At 38.6% G+C, this 17,710-nt stretch overlaps 1 protein-coding gene across 1 annotated transcript; it reads left to right on the top strand.

The window, feature by feature from the left end:
* Positions 1–1,652: 1,652 nt before the first annotated feature.
* On the top strand, positions 1,653–15,374 carry LOC121414505 (cystine/glutamate transporter-like). The gene is made up of 12 exons (XM_041607710.1): positions 1,653–1,834; positions 4,165–4,294; positions 5,680–5,848; positions 6,641–6,832; positions 8,274–8,399; positions 9,194–9,293; positions 10,172–10,216; positions 10,767–10,890; positions 12,072–12,175; positions 13,133–13,376; positions 13,961–14,144; positions 15,092–15,374. Exons 1-12 carry the CDS (start codon positions 1,815–1,817, stop codon positions 15,154–15,156), a joined length of 1,503 nt encoding a protein of 500 aa, XP_041463644.1. The 5' UTR covers positions 1,653–1,814; the 3' UTR covers positions 15,157–15,374.
* The last annotated feature ends 2,336 nt before the right edge of the window (positions 15,375–17,710 follow it).

Genomic DNA, 17,710 nt, shown 5'->3' with positions numbered 1-17,710 from the left:
ATGTTGATTTTAGATTCGTTTCTATAATTTAAAGTAAGAAATACCTCACCTGGATTGTCAAGGTGCTCCAGTAAAAAATAAATATATATATTTGACCCCCCCCCTCCCGCCTCCACACACAAAACACACATACACATATTATTGCCAATATAGCAATAATATCTAATTTCCTTGTATCTTCCATCCTGTGCACTTAATACATGTTAAACAACAGATTGAAATGACATTTTGTTATCCACTGAACTTGACACATATCGCTTAAGTACTTCCTGTCAGTGAAGTTTAGGAGTGCATTGATCTATATAGACCCCTATAACATGCATATAGACCTACTGAGTTAGAAAAAAGGGGTGCAGCTGCCCCTCCCCCTTACCCCTGCGAATCTTCAGAAGCTCTTTGGTGAGCCAAATTTTCTCGAAAAACACCAAAAATGTGCATGAAAAAAAATCCTTCGATATAATTCAGTATATTATGAAACGGCCTCGAATTCATTTCGATCGCTCCTCACTTCCGTTCAATAAAAATGACAATGAAAAATCCACATTTTATTGTTCGTTATAGAAATACCCTGAAGGTTCATCCTGTCCGTTTATCCTGGGCCCGGTGGCCGCTGTGCAGGGCCTAATCGACATTGCTCTGGCTATCCCTTAGATCGTTGAACGCCACACACTGCAGCAACTACACAGCAAAAACTGTGGTGTTAACCGGTGTACATAGAGGACCACACCAGTTATTTTACATCAGTGTTAAATTGGTGGTGTTAGTTTTACACCTATAGGTGTTATTACAACACCTATGGTTGTTACATTTACACTCTTTGGTGTTATGTTCAATCTCTAGGGTGTTATTTTAACACCACAGGGTGTGGTCCTCTATTAACACCAATTGGTGTCAGTTTTAACACCACAGTTTTTACAGTGTACCATCTCTATATTAATATATATTTAATTGAGTAGTATCGTCACTACCATTATACTTTTATAACAAGTTGCCAATTTTTAGAAGGCTTTTATAAGAGTAATTTCGATTTTCCAGAGAATATCACTCTGTATACCTTTAACCTTGACCTTCCTATTTGGCCTCATATGATCATGTTAATTGAATACCCATCCCTGTTCTTGACCATGCATGACAGTATATATTTTCTATATTTTATGTCATAATAATAATAATATGCATTTAAATAGAGCAAAAACTATTTCTATATATTCTATTGCGCTGCGAGAGCTTCCTAGGTGCTATACATACTATTGGAATAGATGGGTTTTCAATTTTGACTTGAAATTATGTAAGTTTGTTGAATTCCTAATGTTGAGGGGAAGTTTATTCCATAGTCGTGAGGCTGACCGCTGACATCAGAAATGACCTATCTCCTAGTGTTGCTTTAGTCTTGTGTGGGGGTACTTGCAGTGTGAGTGTATCTTGTGAGCTCATCGTAATTTACAATCATTAACGTGTATTTATTCCCCATTACTAGATCTCTTTATGATTTCATTCTTAATTCCACAATACCCTATGGTGTCCCTCACATTACTCATTCAAGGGTAATTCACTATTTTGTACATATAGGCCTCCAGGCCTTCTGACATCGTATATCTTCCGCTGTCATATCCGGAAAATGTGTTAAAATCACAAACTCGAACTAATCAACCGTTTTTCATTTTAACTTGTACTTGATCCTTTTTTGCTTGATGTCATGTATATGACGGATGATCGGCCATTATGAACTAAAATCATTATAGCAGTTTGTTCGAATAGGAAAGCAACGGGGGCCTAATTGCTTCGATTAATAAGAAAAAAAACACTACGATCGAATGTCGGTTTCCTCGCGAACGTGAGTATATTATATTTGATTCATCAACACTTTTCTTCGTTAAAAGTTATTATGTAAATAAAAGTTATTTGTTATCTTGATTTTGGATTGCTTGCATTGTTATGAAATTGGATATAACTACTTATTGGCTATACACTTTTACTCCAGGTTTGTTGTAGTACACTGCAATAACTCCGGTGTTGATTTAACACCAGCCCGGAATCTCTATATACATGATATACATGATATATATGTCCAAACCAGAGAAGTGTTAGACAACACCGGTTTCGTTTTGGTCTAACACCAAATAGGTGTTTATACGACACCAATTAGTATTAAAACAGCATCGGTCAAACTGGTGTTGTTTCAATACTTCTCTGGTGTGGACATATATAGATTCCGGGCTGGTGTTAAATCAACACCGGACTTTTTGCAGTGTAGTTCCCCCGTGTAATGCTGGGGCTGAGATACCAATATATTCCTTTGAATGTCTCCATGAATCTGTATGAAATCTTATTTTGATTAATGAATGCATTGGACAAAAAGGCCACACCCTGAAACTGGTAAATCTTTCACAATCGCGGAACAAATATGTATTTAATTTGTTTTATTTGTTTCGTATATGCATAGCAGTCACCCGAGTCAAGCCTCTCTCTGGCCTGTGGCTAATGATTCCCACATAATGTAAACGATTAGATTTGATATGTCCTGATTTTATATGATTTTCTTCATTTGACGTTAAATAAATGAAGTAAATACGACATCAAAGGTTATATGCATTTGTCAATTAATGAAATTCTTATATATTAAACTGAAACGATAAACCTGATCTTCTTACTTTATAGCAGTGCTTCTCAACCTTTTCTTACTCGAGGACCACTTTGTTTCTCAGATTTTTTTCCAGGCCCACCTACCAAACTTTAAGAAAAAAAAATATCCTTGACTACTTGTCTCGACAATTATAAAGAGCATAATTAGTGCGTAACTTGATGATCTTCTGCTGCAGTGGCGTAATGAGCAACCAAAAAAGAAATAATAAAGGGGTTTGATATGGCGTATCGTGTGCAATTAATAAAATGTTGCGTGCGAGTATGGCGAGCAAGCAAAAATTTCGACATTTTTATTGCAAAAATCCAAGTTTATGATAGATTTTGACACAATATTTAAAAATGATATATTTCACCCTTATCCCTTTTCTTTTTATTTGTTTCTTGCTCATGAAATATTTGGGGCCAAGAGCCCCCCCCCCCCTCCATCTGTAAGCAAGTGTTCTTCTTTGAATAACATCCAGACTTTTTTCACTCGAAACACTCTTTTGGCTTTTCTGCACTCTTCGGGTGTTTTGTGTTTAGGTTTCTCTGAAGCTCTGAAGTTTTTAAAGCACCTTATTTGACAATAACTTCAGCACATTCGACGCACATTGCTTTTGGTTTTGCATCACTGCGCAATTATGATAAATCCAATTTTAATGTATTCAGGGTCATAATTTCTCACAGTTACCTTCTTAGACTTTTCAACAGTAGATTTGTTTCCTCCCTCACCCTTTCGGTCCATTTTGATGAAAGTATGTTTCTTGAAATTTGAACATAAAGCTCTTAAACACATTCGAAGCAATCAGTTAATTGAGAAATAAATACATTTGCAAAAGCCCGGTGAATGGGCGATAATTAACTACAATATGCATGCACATGAGGCCTGAGGTTCACATCAAAGTTAGATCGAAACCATCATCATACAATGAATGTGTGTGTATGTATATCACAACATGTTACCTCTAGGAGTGCCTTTAGCTTTAATAATAATAATAATAATAATAGCGGCATATTTACCCAGGGTGGCCACTTCAGTTCCGAAAACTGTTCTCCCAGCGGGCACTGCTATTATTACCCCGGCTTTAGCACGGCTACCTTGATCTGGCGCTCGAGCATTCGAGGAATTTCTTCCTACCGGGTACCCATTCACCTCACCTGGGTCGAGTGCAGCACAATGTGGATAAATATCTTGCTGAAGGAAATTACGCCATGGCTGGGATTCGAACCCACGACCCTCTGTTTCAGAGTCCGAAGACTAATCCACTGGGCCACAACGCTCCACGTCTTTGTTTGACCCACGGAGACCGATCAAACCTACCGTTTTCTGACATTGAATAGAACATGTTAAATATATTAGAATTTTCCTCCTATTTATTTTTCTTCTCTGGAGCTTCTCGCGGCACACCTACAAGAGCTTCGCGGCCCACCGTTTGAGAAGCGCTGCTTTATAGTAATGATCACCATAATGTCATACAATCCATTTGATGAAGACACGTTATTTCTCTCCCCCTCTTTCTCCCTTTAACTCACTTTTTTTAGGTCCATCAATCCGCCAGAGTCAGAAGATGGCGACTCAATTACTGGCGGTTCAAGGGAGGACGGTGATTCCACTGATTCTAAAGTCGCAATTCCAAGGCATCTTGGTCTATGGGGCTGTGTGTGGCATACGGTAAGAAATCTACTCGTTTAGCATGTTTAGGAGTCTTTGGAAGAGATCGAACGACTAAGATAGAGTTGGCCATGTTATCGGGTTTGGGTAGTAATTTGGAGGATATATAGGATGACCTTTGCGCCAAGAAAATACGACCAATGATCACATTGGCCAAACCGGTGATCAGTAACATTCCAATCACATACTGACGGCTCTTGCGAAAAACGTTTGGGACTTCAGACCTGTCGTCGGCAGCACCGTGGCATAATGCATTTTGTACACTGGTACACTCTAAAAATTGTTGCATAATTATGTACACTGTATGATTTGTATATACATATTTTTATGGTTGAATAAAATTGAATTGAACTGTCAATTCTCAGTACTTTAAAAACAAAAAAACTTGTTGTCCATAACACCAATGTTGTCGCGAGTGGTAATGTGTAGATCGCGATTGGCGATCTGTCTCCACTCGCGATAACGGATCATTAGGGAGTTTTTGCTTAGCCACGTACGGATGATTCAAGAGCTAAGTACATGTAAATGTATTGTGCCCGCCAAGTGACGAAGAACAACTATAGAATTAGTCTGTCGAAAAATTGTTAACCGGAAAAGCAGTTTCGTCCTAGTTTCATGGCTGAAGACAATCTGCAAATGATTGTTTGTCCAGAATCATGCGAGGACTGAAACTGTTGATTTGATTCACCAAATTTCGATAAAGACTTCTTGGTTGTTCCTTGTCATTTGACAATACATTTTCTATGTTCTTGAATTCTCTGTACTTCGCTGAGCGAAAACTCTCTTTCGTGATCTATCACAAATGGTGATTGATTGACGATACACAGTAAAATCTGTGGTGTTAACCGGTGTACATAGAGGACCACACCAGTTATTTTACACCGGTGTTAAATTGGTGGTGCTATAGTTTTACACCTGTAGGTGTTATTACAACACCTATGGTTGTTACATTTACACTCTTTGGTGTTATGTTCAATCTCTAGGGTGTTTCTTTAACACTTCAGGGTGTGGTCCTCAATTAACACCAATTGGTGTCAGTTTTAACACCACAGTTTTTACAGTGTAGCGTCTGAATTGAGGGTGGGGGCATCTCCTAGATAAGACCCTGCAAAAAAATCCGTTGTTGATATACCACCAGCCAGGAATCTATATCCACACTAGAGAATTGTTGAATCAAACCGATGCTGTCTTAACACTAATTGGTGATGTATAAACACCTATCTGGTGTTAGACCAAAACCTAACCGGTGTTGTTTAACACTTCTCTGCATGGTGTAGATATAATATTAAATAGATACCGGACTGGTGTTAAATCAACACCGGTGTCTGACAGTGTATCTGACCAAGCGATGATATCTCTACCATGATTTCAACTTCGCCATGTAGATCGGAAACATCATCGGGACGGGCATCTTCATCTCGCCCTCTGGCATCTTGAGAGGAACCGGTGGATCGGTGGGGCTGGCACTGATCTTCTGGCCAGTTTGTGGTCTAATTCAGACCTGTGGCAGCTTCGTGTATGCCGAACTTGCCGTCATGATAAAGAAGTCCGGAGGTGCGTATTTCAAAGGAGGACCGATCTCATAATGTACAATCATGGACCTACTAAGTAGGTCCATGGTACAATCGAAGTAGCTCCATGATATAATGTATTTTAAACAGCGCCAACTTGTGGTTACATGCATACTTTCGGACGTGCATTGCATATGGCGCCTTTCCTTAAATTCCTGTGACAGAATAAAGTATGAAAGACATGAAAACATTTTTTTAAGAACATTCTTGATAATGTATTTGATTATTATACTTTTACTCAGGCTGGAGGTAGTTTGGATGCACAGACCTTTGGTCTTTGCATATTACGTAACTAAATTTGCCGAAGCGAGTTGGGGATCTTGTCTCCAACCTAGAGACATGTTATTATTTTGTTAGTGTCCAGTTTGCACGATTTGAGTCTGTGATTTCAGAAAAAGCTATGGCCACTTCGGCTACTGCTGATCTTCGACGGGACCCTAGTCTGCTGGGCAAACCCTTCACTCGAAATAAGGGTCTGAATGTGCAGCCTACTCATGCCTTGTGCAAGTTTTGTATGTGCTAGTCTTTGCGTGGAGGCACACTTGTTGATCAAAGTTCCAATGAGGGTCTGTGCCTGCAGACTAACGGGACCCCGCATGAAATAATCATCACCACCCTTCTCTAATCCAATTCCCCCAAAAAAGATATCCATCCAGAATTGGAAGCGCGGTGTAACAATCCAATTTAGAATGTCATCTGTAGGTCTTGCCACCCCTCCCCCTAGCCAGTGTTCTCTCCCGCATTATCCTGATTCTTTCACTTCATATGACTACAGGAGAACTGACTTTCCTCCATGATGCCTACGGTCCGGCCATCGCCTTCCTCAAGCTCTGGATCATCGTCTTCTTCTTGACCGCTGGTTCGGCCATCACGGCCATCATCATCCCTGAATACATGCTTACCCCTTTCTTCCCCTGCTCGGATCCGCCCATCCTTGCCGTCAGATTCATGGGCATCTGCGTCGTATGTGAGTACACACACGGGAGCATTGTCATTTGACAATCGGGGACTCATTTCTCATTAATCGCAAAAGTGAGGACGTGTGTTTGCGGTCTTACTCACTCCATTTAATCCACTATTCGGGCTCATTTCGTGAGTATTATCCAGTAACCGGGGACGCTTCCTACCGCTCCTGACACACAACTTGATTTTAGTTCACCAAAGGCAACCTGTTTGCATTAAAGTTTGCTATGTATGAAACGGTAGTAAAGGAGATGAACTTTTTTGTTTAATGCACACCATGAATGCATATAGCATTTCCATTCACCTGAATGTAGGGTTTAAAAAAAGGCATTGTTGATTAAATACCTTCAGTTGCTCACGTGCATCTCTTGGTATCGTGGCCAAGGATCGAACCTCGGACTTCACGTGTCCAGTCAGGCGCCTTATACCACTCGGCCACGGCACCTCCTTTCAAGGTAACCATTAGCATCGCAGTATCTCGATAGGAGATGTCCTCGGTTGTCGGAAGTCCCCGGTTGATGGGTAAAGTGCAACTCCCATAACAATGAACATTTCGCTATAGAGTCACACCATTGATGCCTACCGCTAGTCGGTCTAGAGTCGCTTTCGCTTGTGAGACTGCGACATGGTTAAGAGAAAACATACATGGTTGTTGGATAAAATCAAGCCAGATGTTGTGTAAAACTTACGCAATGTTGTATAAAATTTACTGAAACGTTGTTTTCACCTAAAACTTTACCATGGAAGTTTTTACCCAACAACCACACTTTGTAAATGTTCCCTTCTTAGAGAATATTGGGGTATTTTAATCGATGTGTTTAGAGTGTATTATGGGGGGGGGGGGTAGGCTGGAGCCACAGAAAACGGTTTTGTTGTTGCTGTCGTTACTTTCTTATTATTGTTGCCGTGGTGGTATCACGACATTAAAAATTTGTGGTGTATTGTGTGATTTCTTTTCTTCTTTTAAATTCATTACCTTCAAGCATACTTTTGTTTTATTTCCTAAGGGGGGGAATTACCTGCGGAATACACCAACAAATGCATGAATAACAAAAGAAAATGAAAGGAAAACTAATGAGGGAAAGAAGTAAATGAGCAAGAAATGTATAGTTATTAAATATTTAAGAATGCATGGCTGGTAATGTCGATTAGATCGCTATCCTGGCTCTTGTATATATACCCCCATGCACCCCCACTGTAATTCAGTTGCGGGAATATGTAGCTATGCACGATATTAGCGGTTAAAATGAACTTAATTAAATTGGGTTTCAATGGATACAACCAAATTAAAGGCAGGAAATTAATGAATGAGAACAAAGGAACGAGAACGTGATAGAAACTAGCTTGAATAGAAGGATAATATAAGTTGGATTTTTTTATCTGAATTATTGCTTAACATTATTTATTTGCGATTTCGATTCAATCTCATTTTGAAAAAAAAAAAGTGTTCTTAGTTGGGATAAACTGCGTGAGTGTCCAGGGACCAACCCGCTTTGCTGGTTTCTTCACAATCACGAAGACCATTGGACTTATTATAATCATCACCAGCGGCATGTATAACTTAGCTACTGGTAAGTATATAGACATGGGTGCGGTTACTAGGTTGCAGGGGTGACAACTCCCCTAAACTTAATTATTTTTAAAAAGTGAAAAGGGGGACAAACATCGGCAATGAGAAAGAAGATAATAAAATATAGGTATATTTACCCAGGGTAGTCACTTCAGTTTCGAAAACTGTTCTACCAGCGGGCCCTGCTATTATTATTACCCCGGCTTTAGCTGGGCTGCTTATAGGCGCTCAAGCATTCTAGGAATTTCTTCCTACCGGGTACCCATTCACCTCACCTGGGTTGAGTGCAGCACAGTGTGGATGAGTTTCTTGCTGAAGGAAATTACGCCATGGCTGCGATTCGAACCCACGACTCTCTGTTTCAAAGTCAGAAGACTAATCCACTGGGCCACAACGCTCCATGATAAAATTATCAAAGTAACTGATTTGGTCGTACAAGTCTATCGACTTTATTATTATGCTGCCTTGCCTCCTCCCTGTCTTTTAAATACAGTACAGGGGGCACTTTGCTTCTATTTTGATACATACCAATTTATTGCTTGTCGATAAAAATCAGAAAAAATACTTCGTCTGCCCCCCCCCCAAAAAAAACTCCCATTCATCAAATCTGGATCCTCCCCAAATGAAGATGAAACATGTCGGACCATTAGAATTTACATGAAATTTGGCTAAACACTGCATAATATTAACATCATTCATGAAAATATCGATAATACAAATTCGAACGATTTGCATTAATCCTTCATCCCTTTGAACAAAACATTGTAAAAATAATCATTCGTGTCTCTGTTACAGGCCATACAACTTACTTAGCAAATGGTTTCAGCACCGGCACTCCAAGTCTAAAGCTCTTACCTATTGCATTCTACGCAGGGACTTTTGCCTACGGAGGATGGTGAGCTTGACATACCAACTGTACAGTGTTGTTACAGTTGATACCATCAGGAACCACGTTTGGCCAATTTATTTTAATATTGCTCTTATTTCAAACAATGTATAAGCACTTCATGGCACTGATCCGTTTTGGGGGCATGTTTTGAAATAATGTATTAGCGCCATCTCCTGTCGTTGGCTCTATGTGTGTATGTTGTTTTTTTTCCTGCAGATCAGGCCAAGGTTAGCGATTAATCGCTAAATGAGATGGCTTATTTTTTTTAAGGATTTTTTATTGTATTCTCTCAAATCAAAATACAAAATCACATTCTATAAGCAATTTGTACAAACTATTTGAAACATAATTCTAAATTATGCTATAAATCCATTACAAATATAATTATACATCAAACTTAAAAAATACTAGAAATTAATACTAATGCGTTTCAGCAATTACAAAATGAAATATTACAAAATATATGACGTGATAAGAGAGAAAAGGGGATTAAAACTGTTGTTTCACCCCCCCCCCCCCTCCGTCCAGCCTATGACTATATAGGAATCGATCGGAATTGTTCTTTCAAATTAATAGCGATTGATCGCTAACCGTTGTGTTACGAGTTTCCTGATGATCCCGATGTTTTCTTTGATGGTTAGAATTTGTTTACGTGTTTCCAGGTCCATGGTGTTTCACACCAGTCCTCTCAGTTTGTTTTCATTTTAATCACGGAATTCGAGTATATTTTTCAAGTATGGTTTTACCTGGGCAATATTTTACAGCACATTAAACAAATTCATTAACCATAAAAGAATAAGGCCTACAGACATTGAACTGGTGAGGTAAAATCTATTACGTTCACATCTGTAATTATGGTGATATATTTGTGCTTGTTTTTTAAGGGATGTTGTGGCTGCTTTGACGGAAGAAATAAAACAACCAAAAAGGTGAGATCATAATAGGAATAATTATATAATATTATATATTATTCTTCAATTTGAAACGAGAATGAATAGAAAAAAGGAGATAACGACGAAGAAGTATAAGAACAAGATAATGGAGGAGGAGAAGAAGAAAAAGAAATAGAAGGAGGAGGAAAAGAAGATAAGAAAGAAGAAGAGAAGAAGAAAAGAATAAGAAGAAGCTAAAAGAAAGAGAAGAAGGAGGAGGAGAGGAATTATAAGAAGAACCGAAGAAGAAGAAGAAGAGGAAAAGAAGAAGAAGAAGAAGAAACAGAAGAAGAGAAGAAGAAGAAGAAAAAGGAAAAGAAGAAGGAGGAGAAGGAAAAAAGAAGGAGGAGGAGAAGAAGAAGAAAATCAACAATAAGAAGAACAAAATTGAAGAAACGATTCACACTTTTATATTGTCCTGGCAGAAGAAGAAGAAAAAGAAGAAAAACAACAGCAACAAGAAAAAATGAAGAAACGATTCAAACTTTTAAGATTCATTGAGAATCAAGTAATGATCTATTACAAAACCTTTACTTTTATTTTCCAGGAACATCCCTCTTAGTTTAGTAATCTCTATGACAATCATTATCATCGTCTATGTGTTAACCAACGTCGCTTACTTCACACTTCTTTCACCCGAAGAAGTGCTTAACTCTCCAGCAATTGCCGCGGTAAGTACACTGTAAATATGCGGTGTATAACTACGGTGTACACTGTAAATTTACGTGGTAAGTACACTATGAATCTATTCAACACTAGTCGGTGTCCTGGGAAAATAACACCATCAAGTGTTAAAATAAACATCATGGTGTATGAACGTAACACCGAAAGTTATTACAATAACACACATATTTTTTTAATTATTCAAATCAGTGTCGAACTAACAACGTGTGTTTATGCTGTTGCTGTTGTTTTAAAATGATAATAATAATAATATGCATTTTTTTATATAGCTCTTGATACAAATGTTTCTAAGCGCTGCATACTGCTACCCCGGCTTTAGCACGGCTACCCTGATCGGGCGCATCAAGCATTCAAGGAATTATTTCCTACCGGGTACCCATTTACACACCTGGGTCGAGAGAGGCAAATGTAGATAAACGCCTTGCCAAAGGACGCTCATGTGATGGGATTTAAACCCCAGACCTGGTGGTTAACAGTCCGGAGACTTATCCACTGAGCCACAGCACCTCTACACCTCTAAAACTACTATTAGTGTACCACTTTGAACTTTTGAATACGTCAATCAAATGCTTTTCCTTTTTATCAACTTTATTTAAATAAATTGAAACGACATTATACAGATATCCATATTATAACTGATTTTGAGAAGAAAAAATGGTATATTGATCTTTTTATCAGCTTTTCAAACATTCGAAAGTTTTTTTTTTCAATTTATGCAGGATCTGTTAATATTAAATTTGTTTTCTTTATTGAATGATAAAAAAATACATTATGAAACAAAGGGTTTAAATATAAATAGGATATTTTGATTTTGACGTGATGGAATGAAATAAATAAACAGTGTGGTGCAGTGGCTTACCCAGGATTTTCCAAGGGGGGGGCAAATTCGTCCGCCAAAAACTTGACAAGCAAAAAAAGAAAAGGTCTTCAAGTTCAAAAGAGGGGGCCACTTGTGGCTCGTCAGGGATCAGTTGTGACTCGTCAGGGGGGCAGTCTGCCCCCTTAGGTACGCTAGTGGTGTGGAGCATGAATGAAATGCAAGGCTTGCAAAAAGAAGCCAAGCATCCCCTTTTAACCCTACTGTAAAGACTGTATTAGTGTTTGTTTTTAAATTTACACCGTCAATAAGTAAATCTTATAATCATTGTTTTAATTTCTTTCATAAAAGGACTACAGCGTAAAAGCGTTGGGTAGGTGGTCTTGGCTCATTTGGTTCTTTGTTTCTATGTCAGCTATGGGTGCTCTCAATTCAACCATCTATAAACGTGGAAGGTATGATAAAAAAAAAACTTCATTTGCCATAATTGCCCCCCCCCCTCCCTTCTGTTAGATAGCAGGTTTATTTATTTTCTTCAACAAACGAATCAGTGAAATCTCAACCCTCATAGTTTATAATTATACCCAATTTTTTTATTATGAATGTAACAGAGATGTTTTTTGTAGTAACAGTGGTAGTGGTGGGGCCGGTGATGGTGGTGGACTGGTGGTGTAAAGGTACACTTGCAGATGCACTATAGTGGTAGGATAGTAGTTGTAGTAGTAGTAGTAGTAGTAGTAGTAGTAGTAGTAGTAGTAGTAGTAGTAGTAGTAGTAGTAGTAGTAGTAGTAGTAGTAGTCGTCAGTGGCGGACCGTGACCGGAGGAGACAAAGCATTGGGGGCACAGCATTGTGACAGACAATGCAGTGCCCCCCCCCAATGCTTTGTCTCGTCCGGGTCACGGTCCGCTACTGGTAGAAGTAGTAGTAGTAGTAGAAGTAGTAGTAGTAGTAGTAGTAGTAGTAGTAGTAGTAGTAGTAGTAGTAGTAGTAGTAGTAGTAGTAGTAGTAGTAGTAGTAGTAGTAGTAGTAGTAGTACTATTAGTAGTAGTAGTAGTAGTAGTATAGTAGTAGTAGTAGTAGTAGTAGTAGTAGTAGTAGTAGTAGTAGTAGTAGTAGTAGTAGTAGTAGTAGTATAGTAGTAGTAGTACTAGTAGTAGTAGTATAGTAGTAGTAGTAGTATAGTAGTAGTAGTAGTAGTATAGTAGTAGTAGTAGTAGTAGTAGTAGTAGTAGTAGTAGTAGTAGTAGTAGTAGTAGTAGTAGTAGTAGTAGTAGTAGTAAAAGTAGTAGTAGATGTAGTAGTAGTAGTAGTAGTAGGGATGGTGGTGGCCGAGGTGGTAATTTTGGACACTGTTTCTTGTCTTTCTTTTCGATATCACCCCCTCTCCTTCCCTACCACCTCTCCAACCAGGCAACTCTTCGCCTTGGCACGAGAGGGCGTGCTACCTGAAATCGCTGCAATGCTCAACGTCAACTACCTCACCCCTATCCCAGCGACCTTCGTCACCCTCATCGGGCTCATCTACCTAATCGAAGAGGACATCTTCAGCATCATCGCCTACGTCGGTTTCGTTGAAAACATCTTTGATACGATGACGGTGGCGATATTGCCCTATTATCGATGGAAGTACCCCAACCGGGAAAGAGAATTCAAAGTGAGAAATTATCTTTTATGAATTCTGCCTTTGAAAAGAACGATTGGTAATGGTGCTGAAGTTATTCTGGGACCAGTTTCAGAAATAGTTTTGTTTAAACTCCACCTAAGTGCAATAAAGTCCGTATTACTCTTATTTTATTGATTGAAAGTCAGGTTGCATTTGATTTTTTGGTGTTGCGTTTGATCGCTATTCTTCCTGCAACAGGCCCACGACCCTCCTTCCGAAACTGGGTCCGCATTTTGATGCCATTGAATAATATTGTTCGTTGGGGTGGGGGTTGTGGTGTTTTGCTTGTTTTTGCTTTTTGCCTTTTTTTCTATTTTCAAATATTAATTTCAACTCGGTTTAAACTTGAAAATCTTTCACATGTGTAGTGTTGCACCACACGAGCTACCGTTCATGCACTCTGTTTCGTCAACCCTTGAAAAAAAAAGTCGGCATCGCTCTTTGCTGTCGTTGTAAGTTTAAGTGAGGGCGCTCTGTCCCTGGAGTTCTGTACGCCCTGAATAAGTTGAAGATGATAACATTTAAAAGCATAATTTCCAATCATTCAGAACCATTTTCTTTTCGGATACTTTTAGTGCCCCTTGGTATTGGCTATTATCTACATGTGTGGCCAAGTCTTGGTTGCTGTCCTTGCGTTCTACTTGGATCCCGTGAAGAAATCTATCGGTCTTGCCGTCGTACTCACCGGGCTTCCGTTTTACTTCGCCTTCTACCACCCGCGGTACAAACTCAAACAAGAATGGGTCAAGAAAAGTTCAGGTCAGTGTCAAATCATCATGATCATGGAGCTAGTACAGAATAGCTCCATGGTCAAATAATGTGTGGGTCCGCTTTATAAGAGCAGGGGCGGATTCAGTTTCCTCCAAGAAGAAGGGAAGGAAACTTTTTAATCCAAAATTTCCCAGATCGGCATAAGCTGATTTTTCTTGGTTTTGAGGGGGGTATTTCCAACTAGAGGCTGAAGTATATCTTGGCTTTATTCCTACAGATGAGATACAGATTAGATCTAGATAAATAAAATGAATACATTACAATTTATTTACGCTATTTCAGTGAATTTACCCTAAAATCGATTATTCTAAACATGTTATTGTAAAGCTGAAAGTTTTGATATATTGACTGATTTTCCACCACGTTTACAAAGTGGGGGTCGAGTTCCTATTTCCCTGATTGAATCTGGAGAAAAAAAGTAAATGATGGGAATGAAAATTATTTAAAATCTAATTTCACACCCAAAAAATGGTTACCTGGTACCCATTGAAAATGAAATGCAATGAAGGACTTGCAAATCTGGTAACTTTGCCGTAATCATGGCAACTACCACTCTTTTTTTCATTTTATTAAACAAGTGCACATTAAGTTAATAGCATTTCCATCTATTTGAAAGCAGGATAAAAGAGCATTGCACATTAAATGCTTTGCTCACGGGCACAGGTGCTGCGGCCGGGATCGAACCCCGGACTTTCCATGTATAGCCATGCACCTTAGACCACTCGGCCACGGCACCTCCACTATTACCACTCAGCAGCCAATCACAATTAAATGAAAGTTTCTTTGGTATATGATAGTGGCAAAGTTACCAAAGTTGTTAAGTCTTCATGGATCGGGTCCAGTTGTAAAGTTGCTTGTCACTCAATAAAATGAATAAAAACATTTTTTTTAAACACCACCCTGACATCTTCCTTCATCTCTTTCTTTTCTTTCAGTGAAACTGACAAGATTTTTACAGAAGCTGTTCAACTGCGTCCATCAAGAGAAAAGGACCTTTTAAAAAAAACCGAAATTCAACTTTCCTTATGTTTTTTGTAATGAAGTAAAAGTATTAGATTGCTTTCTACAGGAACTACATTTATAGGCTCCTGTTTTACACAAGTAAACCTTTTTTTGCAGAAGCATTATTGCAGTTATTACACTTCATAATTCCGAAGGTTCGTAATTCCGAAGGTCCTTTATTCCGAAGGTTCTTAATTCCGAAACACGTAAATTGCCTATACCTCGATGTTCGTTAATCCGAAAACGAAAAAGGGTTCGTTAATCCGAACATTTGTGGCGTAATTCCGAAGGTTCGTTAGTCCGAAAACGAAATGAGGTTCGTAATTCTGAAAGTTCGTTTGTCCGAAAACGAAATGAACAACGAACCTCATTTCGTTTTCGGATAAACGAACCTTCGGAACAACGAATCTTATTTCGTTTTCGGATTAACAAACCTTCGGAACAACGAACCTCATTTCGTTTTCGGATTGTCGAACCTTCGGAACAACGAACCTTATTTCGCTTTCGGATTAACGAGCCTTCGGAATATCCGAACCCTCGGAATAACGAAGCTTCGGAATTACTAATGTATACGATTGCAGGCTTATGTCACCCATTTCAAAATAGCAGTTTGAAATCAAGACGTATTTTCACTGAGGGAAGGGGATTGTAAGTTTACTCCCGCTTCCCTGCCAAAGGTTATCGTGCTATTTCCATTTAACTTTCATCTTGTCGCTAGTAAATGGCCAATATTTTTGCTCTAACTTTGTAAATGAAATGATTATGTCTACAATTCGAAAAAAAACATCAAATAAACAAGATTGAACACATTCACGGACATTAGGATAGGCACCAGTGTATTTAGATAAGAAAATACCCATAAATATGTTATTCTTTCTTTTCTTTTCCTTTTGTTGAAAAAAAATCAATAGTGGTATTTTATACTTCCAAGAATTCTCTTTTCCTTATGTTAGCGGTCAGACCAAAAAAAAACCCTATGGCTAGCAGATCATATCTAATCTGTTATTTTGAATACCAATAATCGATTAGAGTTGGTTTCATTAGTTTGCTTGTGATGTTCATGATATTCTTTGTCTCCTTAATGCCCCGCGGAATTCATCAGGCCTGAATATAATGATGTCAAGTATAAATCAAAATATGTTTTCAATGAAAGACATGGACATATTTTTAGAAGAAAAAAAAATTGTAATAATGATGTTCTTGTTATCCGGTTCCGTGGGGGGGGGGGGGGTCCGCCTAATGTGATTTTGGTTCCGTGACATTTGCTCCGGCGACAATTACCCGACTGCAAATTCCACACATTAATGTGGCCAGGTCAGACTTCACTATACCCTCTCCTGAACCTAACGTTAAACCCCATGCAACCCTAACCCCATATCGTAGACGAGATAAAGCACGGAGCAATTGTCGCCGGAGAAAATGTCGTGTAACCATTTATCAGTCTCAGTCCCCCAAGATACTATACCGGTCAAAGGAATATTATTTTTATGTTTAATATTTTATTTTTAGTAGAACTATATAGCGTGAAAATTGCGCCTCCTCTGTAATGAAATTAACCATCTGATAATGATAACTGTTACCACTGCAATGATGAAAATAAAAATAATTACGCCGATGGTATACTATAGACTATATTATATCATGCCGTGTATATCTTGAATGTACTATTTGAAATAAAACGAATACTGAAATTAAATAAATTGCGATTGAAACCGTTTTGTTGTCTCACCTGCGAAGCAAAGTGAGACTATAGGCGCCGCTTTTCCGACGGCGACGGCGACGGCGGCGGCGGCGGCGGCGGCGTCAACATCAAATCTTAACCTGAGGTTAAGTTTTTGAAATGACGTCATAACTTAGAAAGTATATGGACTTAGTTAATAAAACTTGGACATTAGGTTAATCAAGTATCACTGAACATCCTACATGAGTTTCACGTCACATGACTAAGGTCAAAGGTCATTTAGGGTCAATGAACTTTGGCCGAATTGGGGATATCTGTTGAATTCCCATCATAACTTTGAAAGTTTATGGATCTGATTCATGAAACTTGGACACAATAGTAATCAAGCATCACTGAAAATTTTGTGCAAGTTTCAGGTCTCATGATTAAGGTCAAAGGTCATTTAGGGTCAATGAACTTTTGCCGAATCGGGGGTATCTGTTGAATTACCATCATAACTTTGAAAGTTTATTGGTCTAGTTCATTAAACTTGGACATTAGAGTAATCAAGTATCACTGAACATCCTGTGTGCGTTTCAGGTCACATGACCAAGGTCAAAGGTCAATGAACTTTGGCCGAATTGGGTGTATCTGTTGAATTACCATCATAACTTTGAAAGTTTATGGATCTGATTCATGAAACTTGTACATAAGAGTAATCAAGTATCACTGAACATCCTGTTCGAGTTTCAGGTCACATTATCAAGGTCAAAGGTCATGTAAGGTCAATGAACTTTGGCCATGTTGGGGTTTTTTGTTGAATAACCATCATATCTCTGTAAGTTTATTGGTCTAGTTCATAAAAAGTGGACATAAGAGTAACCATGTATCA

This window comes from Lytechinus variegatus, chromosome 4 (genome assembly GCF_018143015.1).
Source record: "Lytechinus variegatus isolate NC3 chromosome 4, Lvar_3.0, whole genome shotgun sequence".
NCBI classification, from domain to species: Eukaryota; Metazoa; Echinodermata; class Echinoidea; order Temnopleuroida; family Toxopneustidae; genus Lytechinus; species Lytechinus variegatus.
Note: the sequence above shows the minus strand (reverse complement) of the source record. Positions and strands in the feature narration are given on the sequence as shown.

Excerpts from the sequence above, each read along its gene's own strand:
- LOC121414505 (XM_041607710.1), top strand. The coding sequence starts at position 1,815 with ATGTCGGTTTCCTCGCGAAC. Across the intron at positions 12,176-13,132 it reads ACCATCTATAAACGTGGAAG|GCAACTCTTCGCCTTGGCAC; the intron begins GTATGATAAAAA and ends CTCTCCAACCAG. Across the intron at positions 13,377-13,960 it reads ACCGGGAAAGAGAATTCAAA|TGCCCCTTGGTATTGGCTAT; the intron begins GTGAGAAATTAT and ends GGATACTTTTAG.